This window comes from Hippichthys cyanospilos, chromosome 2, assembly GCF_059441005.1.
Source record: "Hippichthys cyanospilos isolate Australia breed blue-spotted pipefish chromosome 2, RoL_Hcya_1.0, whole genome shotgun sequence".
NCBI classification, from domain to species: Eukaryota; Metazoa; Chordata; class Actinopteri; order Syngnathiformes; family Syngnathidae; genus Hippichthys; species Hippichthys cyanospilos.
In genome coordinates this window covers 14,978,530-14,995,310 of record NC_142370.1, presented here as the reverse complement: position 1 = coordinate 14,995,310, position 16,781 = coordinate 14,978,530, and the positions used below count along the sequence as shown (strand labels likewise).

Here is a 16,781-nt window from a genome sequence, read left to right as displayed (position 1 = left end):
ATTCACCCAAAGTGTGTTTGTGAAGGTGGGTTGTTGCTCATTTCTGTGTGCCCTGCAAATGGCTGTCAACCAGTTCAGGATGTCCCCCATCTACTACCTGAAGACAGCTGGGATAGGCACCAGCATGCCCGCGATCCGAGTGAGGATAAGCGGCTTTAGAAAATGGATGGATGGATGGATGGATGGATGGATGGATGGATGGATGGATGGATGGATGGATGGATGGATGGATGGATGGATGGATGGATGGATAGATGGACTTCAATAGCTCTGGTGAGCGATTTATCTATGCGTCCAAGGTTCATCAGCAAGAGTTTTTATATCAACATGGCAACCAATGTTGAAAGCCACGTCTGTCCAATAGTGTTTCTGCCATAAGTTTTAAGACGCTTCAATGCCGAGAATGCGCGATAACAGGTGTCCCCAAACATTTTTGAAAGTAGCATTGCTTTTGAGTGTCCGGATATTTGGTGTCAAGTTGCTGCTTGCGTAAAAAAATTCATATTGACAAACCCAGTTTGACTCCAAACACCAAACTGATCAGATGCAAACAACAGGTATTCCCAGCAGGATAATTTGTAGCATTACTCAGAAGCTGTAATCCATAATTTCCTTCATGAAAATGATGGGAAAAAAACAAACTTTTTCTTGTTGGCGGTTGGCCAACTTCTGCTCAAAATATTCACTTTTTCTTGGAAGCACTGCCATGAAAATGGTGTTCCAAGTATGTCTGCAACCAGATCTTCCTCTTCCCCTCCTGCTGCTATCGTGGTTAAAAAAAAAAGTCTTGAAGCAAAAAAAAAAAAAGTATTGAAGCAAAAAAAAAAAGATCTTGTTCCATTTTGCAGAAAAATGACACTGTCTGACTACCAGGAAGGCTTAACCAATCACAGGACACTTATGTGACTACGTTTTGATTTCTACGTAATGCCAGATAGCTTGCCGTGAGGTCGTGGCCTCGTGGTATTATTGTTCCAAGCTCTGTAAATGAACGAGCTGTGTCCATTCACTTACAACAGACAGGGCCTTCTCTTTTCATTCTGAAGACTCTGGCAGATTTCAAGAAATCTGACAACACTAGCTCGCTGCAATATGATTGGATAAGAAGTTTGTATCCAACAATTTAAATATATAACAACTAAAAGTACTGCAAAAAAAAGGATTTAATATGTCAGGCTGACCACGGAGAGACTATTTCTATGTAAATATATTTATAAATAAATGCATTTTTCTGAGTATGCTTAGGCCAGCAGAGTAGTCAATGCTGGCCTCCAGGGTCCACCAATGCTAAAACATAGAAATTAGCTTCCAATTCCGCATTTTCCGCAATTTTCCGCAATTCCAACCCCGCATTTGCCGGTTCGTGAAAAGAATTTACGTGTCTAAAAAAAACAGGTTGGAGACCACGGCTCAAGAAAATAAATGGTTGGATGAATAGGGAATGAGAATATATCCGTTTTTTGTATATTGCTGTCACTTAATAGATATAATGTTTCAAAACAGGATCTAATACACTCAGATTGCCCGCACACGAGGAACGCTGGTGAAGTCGAGCTCCACTGCGTCCTACTGCACTTTATTGGCCCTCAATAAAAGCGGCGCCTGTTGATCAGTGGCACACTTTGCCTGTTGACCGAGCACACGAAGTCATGAGTGCTTCGCAGACTGTGGGAAAGCGCCGCTCGGACGCTACTCACACGTCTGCTCGTCAATGGGAATGACCTCCCAGCCACAAAAGACCTTTTCATCTCCACTCACAAACAGTGGCCAACAGCACGATTTGTGTGTGTGTGTGTGCGTGTGTGTGAAAGAGAGAGAGACAGAAAGAAGACAGGCCAATTGTGTCTTTTTTCAAAGTGTTAAATGATCCCATAAAAAAGATGTTGCCCCTTTTTTTTTTGCAGAACTGCAGAAGCCTCCACTTGTTTATGGCTCCCCGAAAATAGAAAATGTCACGTTTTGATCGACTCAACACAAAAGAGAACAATTTAAAAGAATAAGAATTTTGAAGTGGTACACAACTTATTCAAGATGTTTATACTACAGCAACATACGTGTTTGATTAAATTATACAATTTTGACGAATTATTTGGTTAAAATTAATTTATTTATGTTTTTATCAATTAAGTTACGCAAATAACTTACTTGCTTTTTTGTGCCAAGTCACAGTTACTCTAAAAATCAATATAGTCACATAGGTATGTATCGTCATAAATTATTTGTACTTTGTTACACAGCACTGTTTGTGGGATGAATACCAGAGAAAACCCTTTACAAGCAATTATTTGCTCATGGTGTACATCTGAATGCAGTTCTGGAAATGAGCGGTGGTGTTCATTTGTGGCCTCAGTATGATAATATAGATTTTGGGCAGGAAGTAGCCCCCCAGGATGGCCAGAACGCTGAAAAGAATTGCAAAGACGTGCGCAGCCATGGTGAAGGGGCCTCTGCTGATCAGGTAGACGGTGAAGAAGCTGATCCAAGAGACAAGGTAGACCATGAGGCTGAAGGTGACGCATTTAGCCTCGTTGTAGTTGGCCGGCAGGTCTTTGCCCATGTAGCTGAAGGAGAAGCAGGCCACGCTGAGGAGCGACATGTACGCCAACTCGACGCCCGCGCCGAACGACAGAGTGCCGCTGCACTCCAGCACAATCCTGTCCTGGTAGAAATCCACATCCTGGGAAGGCGCGGGTCGGTCAAGGGCCAAGCGGGTCACGGAAATGAGCAAGGCGATGGCGGATACGAAGGCAATGGTGACCTCGGGCCCTTGTTTTTTGGTCCATTTGTCGTATGCTGGCGGCAATCTGGAGGCTAGCTTGAAAATGCAGACCACCTGCAGGGAGCGCACGGTAATACAGGCCAGACACACGCTGAAGCTGAATGTAAACAGGGGCTGCTTAAGGATGCAGGACATGTGGGATGGGGGGCCAAAATGGCACACAGAGCTCAAGGCGGCGACAGTTAGGGCTGCTAGCATCAGCAGGCAAGTACGTCCCCCAGCTGACTTTGCCACGGGGGTGTGGAGGTGCAGCAGGAGGATGGTTGCTGAGCTGGAGGTCAGAAGGAGGCAGCAGGCCAGGAGGAAGAGCAGCGCCGTGGCTAGGGGGGTGTCCCAGGCCAGAAGCAGAAGCTTCCGGTCCTGACACCGCTCGCTGCTCGCAGGAGCCCACTGCTCGCGAGGACATGGCTGGCATTCCGAGGATTCTGGAACGTCGGATATAACATCAGGAAGGAATCCTGAGTCCCCGCAGTCCGCATGTTTCCCATGGTTCTTTCCTCCAACGCGCCTGATTCAAATGATCATGAGAAGTCAGATAACCATCCTGGTCATTTGAATCAGGTGTGCCAGGTGTGTACGGGAAAGAAACCCGGAAAGGCGGGCAGGACATTGGCCCTCCATGACCGAGTTTGGACACCCCTGGTGTATGCTAAGAAATCAGTTTTCAAATAAGAGAGTATTTCAGTGAAATAAAATGCATATAGGTAACTTTTACAGAATTCCTAATTGATTTTAAAGTAAGTCACTTTGAGCGAGTATTTGGATGAATAACTTTTAAGTAATATTAAAGTAACATTAATGTTTACGGAAAGTGGGAGGGAGCCGGAGCGCCCGAGGTCAACCCACGTGGCCCCGGGGAGAACATGCGAACTCCTCACAGGAAGGCCGAAGCCAGGTGGATTTGAACTCGGATACCTTCAACCGTCAGGCGGACGCGCTATTTGCTGCGCAACCAAGCCGTCCTTAGTCTAAAAAAATGTACAAATTATACTTTTCATATTTTAACCCTCTTCTGTGAAAGCCCCGTTTCATCTGCCCATTAAAAACCATATGAGACTCTTGGTTACATTGAGTTTGCACACAAGGAAGTTCGTTTACGTTCACTGCATAAGTGTTTAGCGTCACCTGCAGGTCGAGCTCGAAATAACAGCGCCAGTACCCCCTGCCTCTCACCCTCAATCATACGAAGGACTGGAAAGGGCCATAATCCACTGGATTAAGGAGAAAATGGATGCAGTGTACCACTGATGTTGAGGAAGGTGGCAGGAGGACAGGGCTGGCAGTTGAAGCAGCAGTTGTGCTGCCCTTTCATCAACTTCCTGTGGCCTTTCGGGCAGGGTGGAGAACAGATGGATGACGGCACCTGGAAGCAAGAAGCAAGAGGCAGGAATTCTGTTTTAGCCGTCCTGTTATGTTATGAATGGGAGTGACCTACTGTATATTTATGTTTAAAAACAAACAAGTGTTTTTTAATTGCATTTTTTCCTTTCGGATTTGGCTTGTGCATTTTTATGGAGTTTCATAAACAGATAACCTTCCTCTCACAAGGCAAATGTGCTAGCCGCTAGTCAACTGTGAAGATAAATGGCCTTGTATTTTAGAGGTGTTAGGCAGCTCAGTGGAGCATTGGTTAGCGTGTCCGCCTCACAGTTCAAGAACCCGAGTTCAAATTCACCTCGCTCCGACCTTCCCGTGTGGAGTTTGGCATGTTCTCCCCGAGCCCGCGTGGGGTCTCTTTGGGCATTCCTCCCACATTCCAAAAACATGCATGGCAGTGAATTGGACGTACTAAACTGTCCTGAGGTGTGATTGGGTGTATGAATGGTTGTTCGTCTCTGCGTGCCCTGCAATTGGCCGGCAGTCAGTTACCCGCTTACTGCCCAAAGTCAGATGGGATAGGCACCAGCAAGCCTGCTACCCTTGTGATAGTAACAGTTTGTAGATTTTTACAATAATAAACCAAAAATCACAAATCACAAATATACTGTATTTGAGGTGCATTTATATATAAAAAAATCAGGCTTATAACCCAAAAAATGAAAATTGAGGTATTGATATTGCTGATTCTGCACTTAATTGCCTTCAAAATTACAGTATATTTAAAAGATGAAAGATGCTGATAAATTGATGAAGTTACGGCCATTTGAATATTGCCAAGTTCCAAACCCTAGTTTTGAGAAAAACCTGCTCAAAGTTTTGCCACATTCATCTCACAACAGTGCGCAATGTCTACTAATCCCTTATTTTCATAAACGTCTATTACAATTTGAACCTTTTGCTGATTTTGTAAAATTCCCAAAATGGACATTTCTGTCAAAAAATGTTATTTTTGTCAATAATTCATAGCAAATCCCCGCAACATAAGCGTTGTTTTGCGAAATTCACATATGCATTTAATAATCTTTTCTCAGAGAGATGCACAACCCTAATAATTGAATAGGTTTTATTATGTATTTTCCTAACCTAAGAATTTTTGATAACTCTTAGGGAGTATTGTGTTTGAGTACATTTTTTTGGTCCGATTGTACATGAGCACTTCACCTCCTACAATTGTATTTTAATATCGGTTATTCGGGTGATACTTGGTCAGACGATTTTTCCTTTGTTGTAGCTTGGTGTATTATAAAGTTTGAAACCCTCTACTCCAATGTAACTCACAGTTAAGGTTGATTTTTTGACTCGAAGGTATCTTTGAACGGAAAAAGTTCTTTGATTTTACACTTCACCATCTCAGTGACAAGATACAATTGTAAGTCTTACTGCTTTGGATGTTGTCCCAGTGGAATGCCATTCAATGGCCTCTTCATCGATTGTAAGCTGGAAGGGATCTGGGCTGAAAGAGCCCACCACTCGAAGGGACCACTCCGTTCCCCTCCAGATCCACGTTACTATATCATATCCTGTGGGAGGGTCTCCGTTTACATCAAAGTACACAGGGGTGTTTTCCAGAGAGAATTTTGTGTCTTTCAGCAAGGGCAGGAGCTGAGAACAAGGAGGGACAATTAGCGGTGAAAAGACCTTGGCTGTCTTCAATATTCATATTATTACTCATTTCAATTTTGTGCCGAGAAATGGGATGTTGACACGTTGGTATTCAGACTTTACCAGACTAAAAATATATCTGTTTTATTGCTCTCAAAATCACAGTCAAAGCACAACACAGCCGCTTACGTCAAGCTAGTGTTAAAAATTGCTAATATCTTTATGATGGAAAAATGTTTATGTGGAAAGTGCAACGATGTACGAATTGAGCGTTATGCATGATAGAAAGCTGCGTTTTAACACAACTAACTGAGTACGCCCCCCGAAAAACATATGCGCACTCCAAAGACATTTTTTCAATGTTTTATTTGGTTTTAAACTTTGCTTCACTAGCCATATAAAATCCATCACGGATGCTCTTTCTGATGAATACTTTTGTTTAAAAATGAAAAAAAAGCCTTTTTTTGCCATCCTCAATACATTGTCAAAATATCGGACTCCACGTCAGCAGTTCGTCAAAATCTGGTGACTTGAATTCAGACTCTGGTGAAAAACATGTCACCCCAAGTCATTAGCGCTCAAAGTACTTTTTCATTTTACTGATGATTGAACTATTTATTCCACTGTGGAATAATGGGTGTATTATGATTAGAGAGTAGGGAATGAATGAATGATTCCAGACTCAGACTCAGTCTTTCATCTTTGGCAAAAACAACAGAGCTGACCTGCCAAGGATGCAGCCTCTTTTTTCGGCACCGTCCAGAGTCGCACTGAAGAGCTCGGTGCAGCGCATGGGCAACAGCATACACTGCCTTGTACACATTGAAGGAGGAGGTAATGTCATACTTCTCCAAAGTGAAGTTGTTCCCGGCTAGGCTGAACACGTCAGTGCTGTGCAGACAAACACTGCTGGTGACGCCTGAGCCCGCCTGCGCTTCTCCGCGGCGCAACGAAGCTTCCGTGACGCTCCTCTCAAACGTCCTAAAGCCCCCCATGCCAGCGTTTTTGATGAACATGCCGAGCACAGTTCCGATGGTGTGGATGCCAGCGATCCCTGAAACGCGCGTGGCCGCCGACCAGTCCTCGGTGCCGATCCACACCTTACCGGTCACGTTGGCCTCGACAACGAACGGGAAGAAGCCGCTGAGTTTGGACTTACTGGAGAACAGCACAACGGTGTTGACCTTTGCCCTCAGTATGCCCTCCACCATGCTCCTCATCGCGTATGCCGTCTCACTGCTGTATGCCGGGATGATTCCCCGGTAGGCCACGCAAATGCCGTGGTCCGGGGCCAGCTGGGACAGGCTATACATGCCGTCCAGGCCGTAATCGTTGTCGCTGCCCAACAGAGCGATCCAGGTCCAGTTGAACCGAACCAGCAGCTGGATAATAGCCTTTACCTGATTCTTGTCACTGGGAATGGTGCGGAAAAAGGACGGGTAGAGGGCCTTGTTGCTCAACTTTTTGTTTGATGCTTCATAAGAAATCTGCAGGAAGAGAATACATACACCACTCGTAAAGGGTTAAGAAATTTGGTTTTTGGATCGAATTTATGCGTGAACCTTAAAAAGCAAAAAATAAACACATGATGGTTTAACATCTAAACTTTTGAATATGCACATGTCCCCCTGTGGCCATACTTAATTGTCCTTCGTGTGATTGGGTGTATGAATGGTTGTTTGTCTCTGTGTGCCCTTGAAATTGGCTGGCAACCAGTTCAGGATGTCCTCCGCCTACTCCCCAAAGTCAGCTGGGATAGGCACCAGCAAGCATGCGACCCTTGTGAGGATAAACGGCTGTAGAAAATGGATGGATGTCCAACTGTTGTGGAAGTCAGGAATTTTTGCTGAATTTTCTGTTCTCTAAAGAGGAGCTGAAAAGCAAAATTCACAACAGCTTTTGGACAATTACATTTTATGGTTTTATTAGATTGTAATTATTAGAATCTGCTTAATGAAGAGTCATGTGACCAACCCCAGAAAATAAGTTGGTGTCCATCCCGTGCATGTTGCGATAACTAGAGCTCAGCAAAGCATCCTAAAAGGAAGTATTCTTAATGGCTGGTGTCTTTGAATGTAAGTCAGGTTCGAATTTTTCTTCACATTTATATATTCTATTCACCCTCACTTGTCTACAACGCAGGATTCCAATTAAAGGTATACTAAACTTATTTCACCATTTCAAGAAGGTAAAACATTGATATTTTGTCAATAATTAATTGCTAACCATGCTTTGTCATGTTCAATTATTAATTTAAGAAATACATTTTCCATATGCAATTGACTGAAAATGACCATATGCTTTAGGCTCAGTAAATGACCAATCACAGCTCACCCGTGTTTATAGTGTGTGTTATTAATCTCATTGGACATTTTCCTCCTCTATTTGATTTATTGTTAAAAGGAAGATTTGCAAAAGTGCTTTTAATACCAAAATAAATCAGAGTTTTGGCATTCCTTGACTGCAGCATCAACATTGACCAATAACGACTCATCTGGCAAACATCTCGTGACCAAACTCAGAAAGCGGGTGTTACGCTAACATAACTTACTTGTGGCATGAGATAGGCCCCCAGTAGAGCGGCAGGAGTAAAGGTTTTGCTGCTGCTGTCGGGCCCGATGACAGCCGCGGTCACGTTGGCAAGGACGGGTTCCGCGTGGGCACGGTACTGATTGGCCACTATGTCGAGAGTGGCCAGTACAGTGGCCGGGACAGAGCAAATGTCGTACAGCTGGTAGCCCAGTTTGATTCCTGGCAGGAGATAGTGTGCGCCGGTCTTGTTGTTAATTTCCTCAACGGCAAACCGCATAGCTTGCATCATGTGGAAGCCGTGTTTGTTATGGCGCCCTCTATAAATAAAAATCAAATAGTTAACAAATTAAAAATGTAAGAGTTGAATCATGTTTTCCTCATACTTGCATGGGTTTCCTCAAGGATCTTCCCAAAATTTGATCAAGTGGGCATTATTTGCAGTCTCTTATCTATTAATCCCTACGGACTCTGAACACAAAATGAAGTCTTTGTAAATTTGTAAAATTAGCATTATTGTTTGCAACAATTGTTTGCAAAAACAAAATATTGTTTTTTTTAATTTTAACCACAGATAAACTGATACTCTAGTAATCGATTTATTGGTAGCTTTAACGCATCAGCATGGTAGGTGGGATTTAAATAGGATTCCTGCAGGTATCAACATATCTAATTTAATGCTCCAAGAACAGTGGCTTTTCTTTCAGATAATTTCAGAGCAAATTAACTTGAACATGAATCAACATTGGTAAATTGTAACATAGTGACTCCTTTGCAAATGTTGTATGCCTTTATTTTGTTTTCCTTTGGATGTGCAATATCAATACTGACACAATCATCTGACCGTCAACTAAGAAATAATACTGACGGTTTTACATGATCTATTTTCTAGAGATACAACTACTACTTCCTGCCCAAAATATTCTTAGAGGTACCACTTCAAATGCAGTTCCAAAGTTTACTAAATCACACACAAATGGCAAGACACTCTGTTTTAAGCATTTTTCCTCCTTCTATCCCAAAATGCACTGATTAGAGGGTAATCTGAAAAAAGATTTCATCGAAGGTACATCATTGATAAAAGGTTGGGAACAAGTGTTCTAGTGAACTCACGCATTACATGGGCTCAGAGCAGGCAATCCACCACTTGGGCCACTGGTGTCATGGAGAGGAAAGAGTCCTGCAAGAGAAAAGTCTCCATGCAGATGTAGTCCTTCTCCATGTGAGATGTAGTCCAGCTCTCCACGGGCCATCTGCAGCACCAGGCAACATAAAAAGTGACCTTGAAGTTTCGCATTCATATCAACACACATCAAACACGAACAAGGCTGATGTGGAAGTGGCTCACAGAAGCCAGGGAATGAAAAGAGGTTTTCCAGGTGTGGATTTAAAGATGTTAGATGAGAAGATAGTTTTTGCATCTTTCTCGGGTGAGTAGTATGCATTTGCATGTGTAATTTGTATGTTTGATTTGTATTTATCATATTACATGAAGCCTCAACTAATAGAGAAGGTCATTTCAATTCTTTTCTTTTTATGGCACATTGTTTTTTTGTTTTGTGCTGACTGAATCTAATCTGTACATATTCTGTATTTTTCTGGATTTTCTTGGCATAAACCTCTTCATGTTCAAAATAGTGAAAAATCGTTGTAGCATGTATCATTTGATCTGTGGTTGATATTTGAAGCTTATTTTTTCAGATGCGCTTGTTGGACTGGCAAAAATTTGACTCTCGCCTGCATGCAAGCCACAATTATTATGTTTAAACAACAACACTATGTATTTTGTCAACCACGGGATCAGGAATGTAAATAAAATGCAAATATTTGTGATGAGTCTGACCTTTAAAGAGTCTAGAAAGAATATTTGCAATAAGGCACTCGTCATATTTATCACATCATATGACATACTGGTGGATCACTGGCTTCGGCCTGAACAACTGTTGTCATTATTTGGAAAATGTTTTTTTTTTTTTTTTTTTACAGGAAATCAATATAGTAAAGGTGGCATTCATTAATTCAAATAACTGCTTCTATTCAGGTAACAAAAATAGGCGACTATTTGCACCAGAGGAAGAATGGACATAAGGAATAATTATACAAGAACGGGTAACTTTCATGGAAAACTATTTCAATTGGAATACTGTGTCTGTAAATCCTGACAAAGGATGAATAAATACATAATTAATTTCGTGCTTGTGACGTCAATTCTCCGCGACGCACATGTCGAGGTGAAAGTGCGAGCTGCCATTTTTTGATCATTCTTCCTGATTAGTTCAGCTAAAGGAAACGATCTCGGAGTCGCCTCATCTTGGCGTTTACCTGTTTATTAATCTCGCTGTTGTGTCGAACAGGTATTCTTCTGAGAATAGCAGATGTTCCGGCTTTGAAATCGAGGCTAAAGCTAAGGCTAGCTCGTAGTATGCGGGTGGCTACTTAGCTGTCGCTGGCTAAGCGTTAGCTCTGGCTGTAAACAAAACACTCGAGTTTTTGAGCCAACTGCTTCTCGAGTCGAGAGCCAACTCGAAAGCTGCACGTTTATTTTTTTTTCTCACAGCATTGGCGTGGGTTAGTGGATAGTATAAAGGTATACTAGCGCTTTGCTTCAGTAGGTAGCAGAAAGACGCTCTTGTTTTAATCTTGCGTGTACTTGCGTGGAGTGCAACTTTAGTTTTGATGACAGTGCGGGTTTCCCCCAACTAGCTGGAAGCTCCGTCAATTTAGAGCGGAGTCGTGGTGAGACGCGAACCAGCACGCGGAAATGTCGTCGTTTTCCGAGGCGGCCCTGGAGAAGAAGCTGTCGGAGCTGAGCAGCTCGCAGCAGAGCGTTCAGACGTTGTCTCTGTGGATCATCCACCACCGCAAACATTCGGGCCTTATCGTCAAAGTGTGGCACAGAGAGCTGAAGAAAGGTGAGGCTCACATATTTGTCACTTGATCATCATGAAAATTTTCATTCTATCAGTCAAACTTACATTTGCCTGCTCAAAGTTGTTTCCTTCAATCCTTACCGTTTTGCATTGGATATATGTAATTTTGGCATGCCCATCACACTCCTCTCCTAGTTACAACCAGCAGAATAAAATAAATTGTGTGTTGCAATAAACAAGATCCAATTTTGAATTTGGTTTTACAGATTACACCACAACATTTATCTATATGTAAATAGGTCAATTATTTGAAGTTACAAAAAATATGCTCAATGCAGATTTTTAAGGGTAATGTTATCAGATGGCTTTGGACTAATGAGGGTGTGCTGTTAGGTTTTTCTTATCTAGTATAGTCCCTGCTTCAATAAAGCTGTCACAAAGTTGTTGTCACACTTCTAGTGTAATTTGTTGTTCTGCAGCTAAAACCAGCAGAAAGTTGACCTTCCTCTACCTGGCCAATGATGTCATTCAAAACAGCAAGAAGAAAGGACCTGAATTCACCAAAGACTTTGAGACGGTTCTCATTGATGCCTGCTCTCATGTTGCCAGGTATGTAGCGATAAATAAAGGCTTTGTGTTTTAGAATTTCATATTTTAAATGAAACACTCAAGGATTGCTTAAAAATCAGCAGGCGAGTGAACAATGAACCAGGGTACAGCAGTGGTTTACGGCATAGAAAATACAGTGGTATTACAGGCATCACTTATACCGTGGTATCAACGACCATGTAATGCCTTCTCATTACATTTTGTGAATGAGGTCTTAAATTAGATTGACATCCGCCTCACAATTAAAGGGCACTCTGGCTTCCTCCCACACTCCAAAAACATGCGATGCAGGTGTTATGGGCACACCAAATTGTCCTTAGGTGTGATTTGGTGCGTACCGGTTCAGGGTGTCCCCCGCCTACTGCCCCAAGTCAGCTGGGATAGGCACCAGCAAGCCTGCGACCCTTGTGAGGGTAAGCGCCTATAGAAAATAGACAGATGGAACTTTTACTGTGGAGCGTTTGTGAATTTCATTGTATTCATCATTGTTCGAAGACCTTCTTATACATGTGCAGTATAAATCTAGAATCTCTTCAAGGACTAGATTTTCATGTTCTGTCAACTTGATGGCTTGTCTGGTGTTTCTTGTTTGTACTTCCACTGAAGTTCACTGTCGCCTTGCAGTGAAGTCGACGAGAGCTGTAAAAAGCACATGGAGAGACTCCTGAACATCTGGAAGGAGCGCAACCTCTACAGAAGTGACTTCATTCAGCAGCTTACCCTGGCCATAGAAGATTCCAACAGCCCTCTCCCTACAGGTTGTCCAAAAATAATAATGAAATGTAGCCATTGTGACTGAAACATGTTAAACGAATTTATTTAGTTTGGTGGTTCAGATGACTTTTGCCCAGGTGTTCTTGAATCAGTTCCCATCAGAATTATATGTTTAAAGAAATGGTAAATACGTGCTATTCCGCAGTTTTGTAAAGACTGGTTTCTCGCCACAAAGTACTTTAAACAATGGCAATAACCTATATATCTTCTGTGGTGTTGACAGTTGAAGAAAAGAAACCGGTGAAACGAACCTATCAGAAGATCCAGCAAGAGGAAGAGGAGGATGAGGACGACGACTATAGAAGCATCAGCTCTCCTCGCAACACGGATGCCTCCGCCAACCAACTGGTAAATAGGCAATGGTTTGCTCTGTCAGAACAAAAGAATATTCCTGTATTTGTATTTGGAGAAAAGTTTTGTAAACTTCTCCTGTATTTTGCATACAGTTGTACATGCATATATTGTTTGTATTGAATGAAACGGGCGCAATATATTGCAGTGGCACAAAAAAGGATCCTTCCTTATTCACTTTCTTTATCCCACCTTTCTTTTGTCCCTTCTATAAAAAAAAGTATGGCTGTAATGCAGTAGTAGTCTTTTTTTTTTTTTTTTAAATGATGTACCCCATAAAATATTTTTTTAACCAGGTACCGTCTAACAGGTACAAAGTGTTTTTTAAGTGTATGAATATGGATATGTTTCATTGTGCATACACGTATGTGTGTGTGTGTATGTATATATATGTATATATATATATATATATATATATATATATATATATATAATGTGTGTGTATATATATGTATATATAATACTTAAAATTAACAAAGTAAAAGGACACAATGTTTGAATCACTTCAACACAATTTAGCAATGTTGCATCATTTTCTAATTAATTTGCTCTTGATATTTGCTTCTGTCACTATATTTCAAAGCATTAAATTAGGTTTCCTGATACCTGCAGAAACTTGTTAAAATCCAACATATGCCCTGAAGTGCCTTTACGCACCCCCAAGGGTACTCCTATTCCCTTTTGAGAGCCGCTTCCTTTGCTTTCTGCACTGTGCTCTTTCCACCTTACCTGCTTTCTATTTCATTGGTATTTGTAACACGTCCAGACAGAGGAACTGGTGAAAGCGCTGCAGGACTTGGAGAACGCCGCATCAGGCGACGCGGCTGTTCGGCAGAAAATTGCCTCGCTGCCACAGGAAGTCCAAGATGTCTCGCTACTGGAAAAAATAACTGGTAAGTTGAATACGTTATCCTTCCCTATTGCAAAGCGCAATGCAATAAACCCCCTTTTAAAGTGCAGAATACGTTTCAGGTCCTTTGTTTTCTTAAATATGTATTTTTTACCCCCACACCACTCTAACACATTTAAACTCATTAAAACAAGCACTGTGTATCATGAAGCAATATACTGTGTCCTCAGTTGAAGCTGTTTCTGCGTCATCAGCAGGTGAATTTGGAGACAGACGTGTTTTCGTGCTTGAGTGAATTTGGAGACAGTAGTGTTATCGTGCTTTGAGTATCTTAAAGGTAGAAAAGCCGGTTAACCACCTTTTAAACATTGTATAACTGTCTGCACAAACACAAAAAATTCAAGCATAAAATGTAAAGGAACTATGTTGACAAGCCGAAAGTGGCAAAATGAATTGAATTCCATAAAATTCTAATTCAATTACTGTGTGCCGTGATTACTTCTGTCTTTTGGATATGAGATCACCACAGTTTGGTATTGAAAATGTCAAAATTCTCAAATGTTTGGCAGTGATTGAGTTAAGATAAAAAAAATACATATATACAGTATATATATATTTGAAAAACAGATGCCTGCTGACTAAATGTAGTCTTTTTCCTTCTAGATTTGCAAATGGGTCAATTTGACCTGCAAGATAACAGGAGGGTTAACAAGTGTTTGTTTCCAATACTGAACTATGCATGCACAGTAGTTTCATGATTAATATATACAAAAAGATTGCTTGGAGATGAACAACAAAAAATACCTGTGATAGTTGGGTTTCGGGAGGTGAGCTGCGTTATAGTGTGGAGATCATAGGTTCTAACTGCAACAAAGCAAAAAACAAAAACAAAAAACGTTTGTACTTGAAAAGCTTAGGAGAAGGATTGAAATAATTATTTTCACAACAATGATGCGCATGAACATAAACACATACCGTATTACCATGTCCCCCTGTAGACAAGGAGGCAGCAGACAAGCTGTCCAAAACCGTGGACGAAGCGTGTCTTCTGCTGGCCGAGTATAACGGACGCTTGGCCGCAGAGCTGGAGGACAGAAGGCAGCTGGCGCGCATGCTGACAGACTACATCGGCAGCCAGAAGGAGGCGCTGGTGGAGAGGGAGAAGAAGCTCGAGGCAAGGCAAACGGAAAAATCTGCAACAGTGTTCCCCAACTTTTTGGGCTCGCCGCTTGAAATATGTGTCATCATCTTATGCATTCGTCATGCTGATTGAATGTCACGCTTGGCTCCAAACACACACGGCAGATGTAAAAGAATGCGTCATCTTTTGTGCAGGAATACAAGCAGAAGCTAGCCAGGGTGACCCAGGTGAGGAAGGAGCTCAAATCCCACATCCAGAGCCTGCCCGACCTCTCCCTCCTTCCCAACGTGACCGGCGGCTTGGCCCCGCTCCCCTCGGCCGGTGACCTCTTCTCCACTGACTGAGCGGTGGAGCTTTGGCCAGCTACCCCCTCGTCTCCTCCCACACCCACCTATCAACACGCATCCTCAACATAACCATCGCAGGCTGTGTTGCTCGCTGACGCCTGATGATGTCAACAGGTACCAGCAGGACAAGAAAGGGGTGGGATCGCGGGACTGCGGTTGGGACAATAACATTAAGTTTTGTGAAATCGCAACACTCTGCAAAGAGAACAGAGACTGTGAGCCTGGATTTCCCTGCTTAGTTTCCACGCCAACAGCTTGGAGTTAGTTCTTTTCTCTTTGTTTTTAATCATTATTTTTATTTGCAGCGACGTAACATGTATGTGAAGAAAGAGGCCAGGGTTAGTAGACCGGAGTTGTCAAGTGGCTTTCGTAACGCTTTTTCCGTTACCTGGATTGCGTATGCTGACTTGACCTTATTAGAGTTTGTGACTGCACTGTGGTGTGTGAAAATTTACCATTGATTAGTCGAATTTAAATATGTTTTGTTTAAAATAGTTCTGGGGGATGTTACACAGACGGTGCCTTCGTGGCAGATCAAATCAAATTGAGGGGAATTCAAACCCACAGATAATGTCGAGGTTATTTAATACTCAAGCTATTGCAACCAATGGGATTGATATGAAGTGTTTCATGATTGTTGAGCAAATTCTCACTTCTTGGTTAAGAATAGGTCTAATACTCAATACCCACATAATATCCCCATCTCAGACACCACAAAACTGTTGCTTTACGGTAAGTGTGCGTTACCTTCATTTCAGGTCAGCAAGAGTGAAGTAGCTTCTTTTGTTTTGTTTTTTTATGTGTTGCTCATTTTGAATTTCAACTCGTCTGCAAACAAAACGTTTTTTGACATAAAGTCCGGAGGATGTGCAGTTTTCACAGTTTTCTCAACCAAACGGTGTGTGTGTGTGTGTGTGTGCGCGCGCGTATTATCTTTTTTTTTTGTTTTGTTTTATTTCAGCCAATAGTGGGCTTCCCAAGCGCATTCTTGACCTCAGCAGTCAACTAAAAAGAGCGTGTAAAGGTAGAAATGCCCATACAGCCACTGGAAGCCGAGAAGGACTTATGAAACAAAGGACGTGTCACTGTACTTTATTTACATCGACTCTTGCCCTCACGCCTTGCAGTCTTCATTTCTTTCTGCATTACCATATTGTACAAGCCAGAGTCTTACCAGTAGGGAAGTTTTATTTCTGTAATGAAAGTGATTCAGTGGATGCCAATAAAATGGAACCATTTGAACAAATACATGTTTTCAAGTTTATGAAGAAGTACATGAGTACAGGATACACTTACGACTTACTGGTGCTGCGCATTATATCACGAAAATGTAATAGCACATGCAATAAGGTTTGCCTAAACTGCACAAGCGAATATTTATTTGAGAGATGGATTTTTGCAAAGGCCACGTAGAGATTTTTAAAGGTGCATCGGGGAACTTAAGGGTTTCTTGTTAAAACAACGACATTCTCGGGCGTTACGCGTAACTGCAACCTTGATGTGCAAGGCTCAAGGCTCGTGACCTGTTGATTCAGATGAGCAGCTGATG

General features: G+C 42.0%; 2 protein-coding genes and 1 long non-coding RNA gene across 5 annotated transcripts; 1 reads left to right on the top strand and 2 right to left on the bottom strand.

Moving 5' to 3' along the window:
• Positions 1-2,281: 2,281 nt before the first annotated feature.
• On the bottom strand, positions 2,282-9,549 carry tas1r1 (taste receptor, type 1, member 1). Its single transcript, XM_088408097.1, has 6 exons — positions 9,404-9,549; positions 8,313-8,610; positions 6,487-7,248; positions 5,540-5,761; positions 4,022-4,142; positions 2,282-3,204 (listed from the first exon to the last, which is right to left on the bottom strand). Exons 1-6 carry the CDS (start codon positions 9,541-9,543, stop codon positions 2,282-2,284), a joined length of 2,466 nt encoding a protein of 821 aa, XP_088264223.1. The 5' UTR covers positions 9,544-9,549.
• A 955-nt stretch (positions 9,550-10,504) lies between these two features.
• rprd1b (regulation of nuclear pre-mRNA domain containing 1B) lies at positions 10,505-16,478 on the top strand. 3 transcript variants are annotated; one of them, XM_088408826.1, is made up of 8 exons: positions 10,505-10,644; positions 10,994-11,202; positions 11,640-11,769; positions 12,376-12,527; positions 12,767-12,891; positions 13,661-13,787; positions 14,743-14,918; positions 15,080-16,478. In XM_088408826.1, exons 2-8 carry the CDS (start codon positions 11,052-11,054, stop codon positions 15,227-15,229), a joined length of 1,011 nt encoding a protein of 336 aa, XP_088264952.1. In that variant the 5' UTR covers positions 10,505-10,644; positions 10,994-11,051; the 3' UTR covers positions 15,230-16,478. The 3 variants fall into 3 exon arrangements, with proteins under 3 accessions (XP_088264952.1, XP_088264951.1, XP_088264953.1); XM_088408825.1 differs by having other exon boundaries at positions 10,517-10,877; XM_088408827.1 differs by having other exon boundaries at positions 10,517-11,202; positions 12,394-12,527.
• On the bottom strand, positions 10,784-14,218 carry LOC148427526 (uncharacterized). The gene is made up of 3 exons (XR_015864896.1): positions 13,624-14,218; positions 12,795-12,912; positions 10,784-12,408 (listed from the first exon to the last, which is right to left on the bottom strand). It is a non-coding gene; the product is annotated as an uncharacterized LOC148427526 (long non-coding RNA).
• Positions 16,479-16,781: the final 303 nt, after the last annotated feature.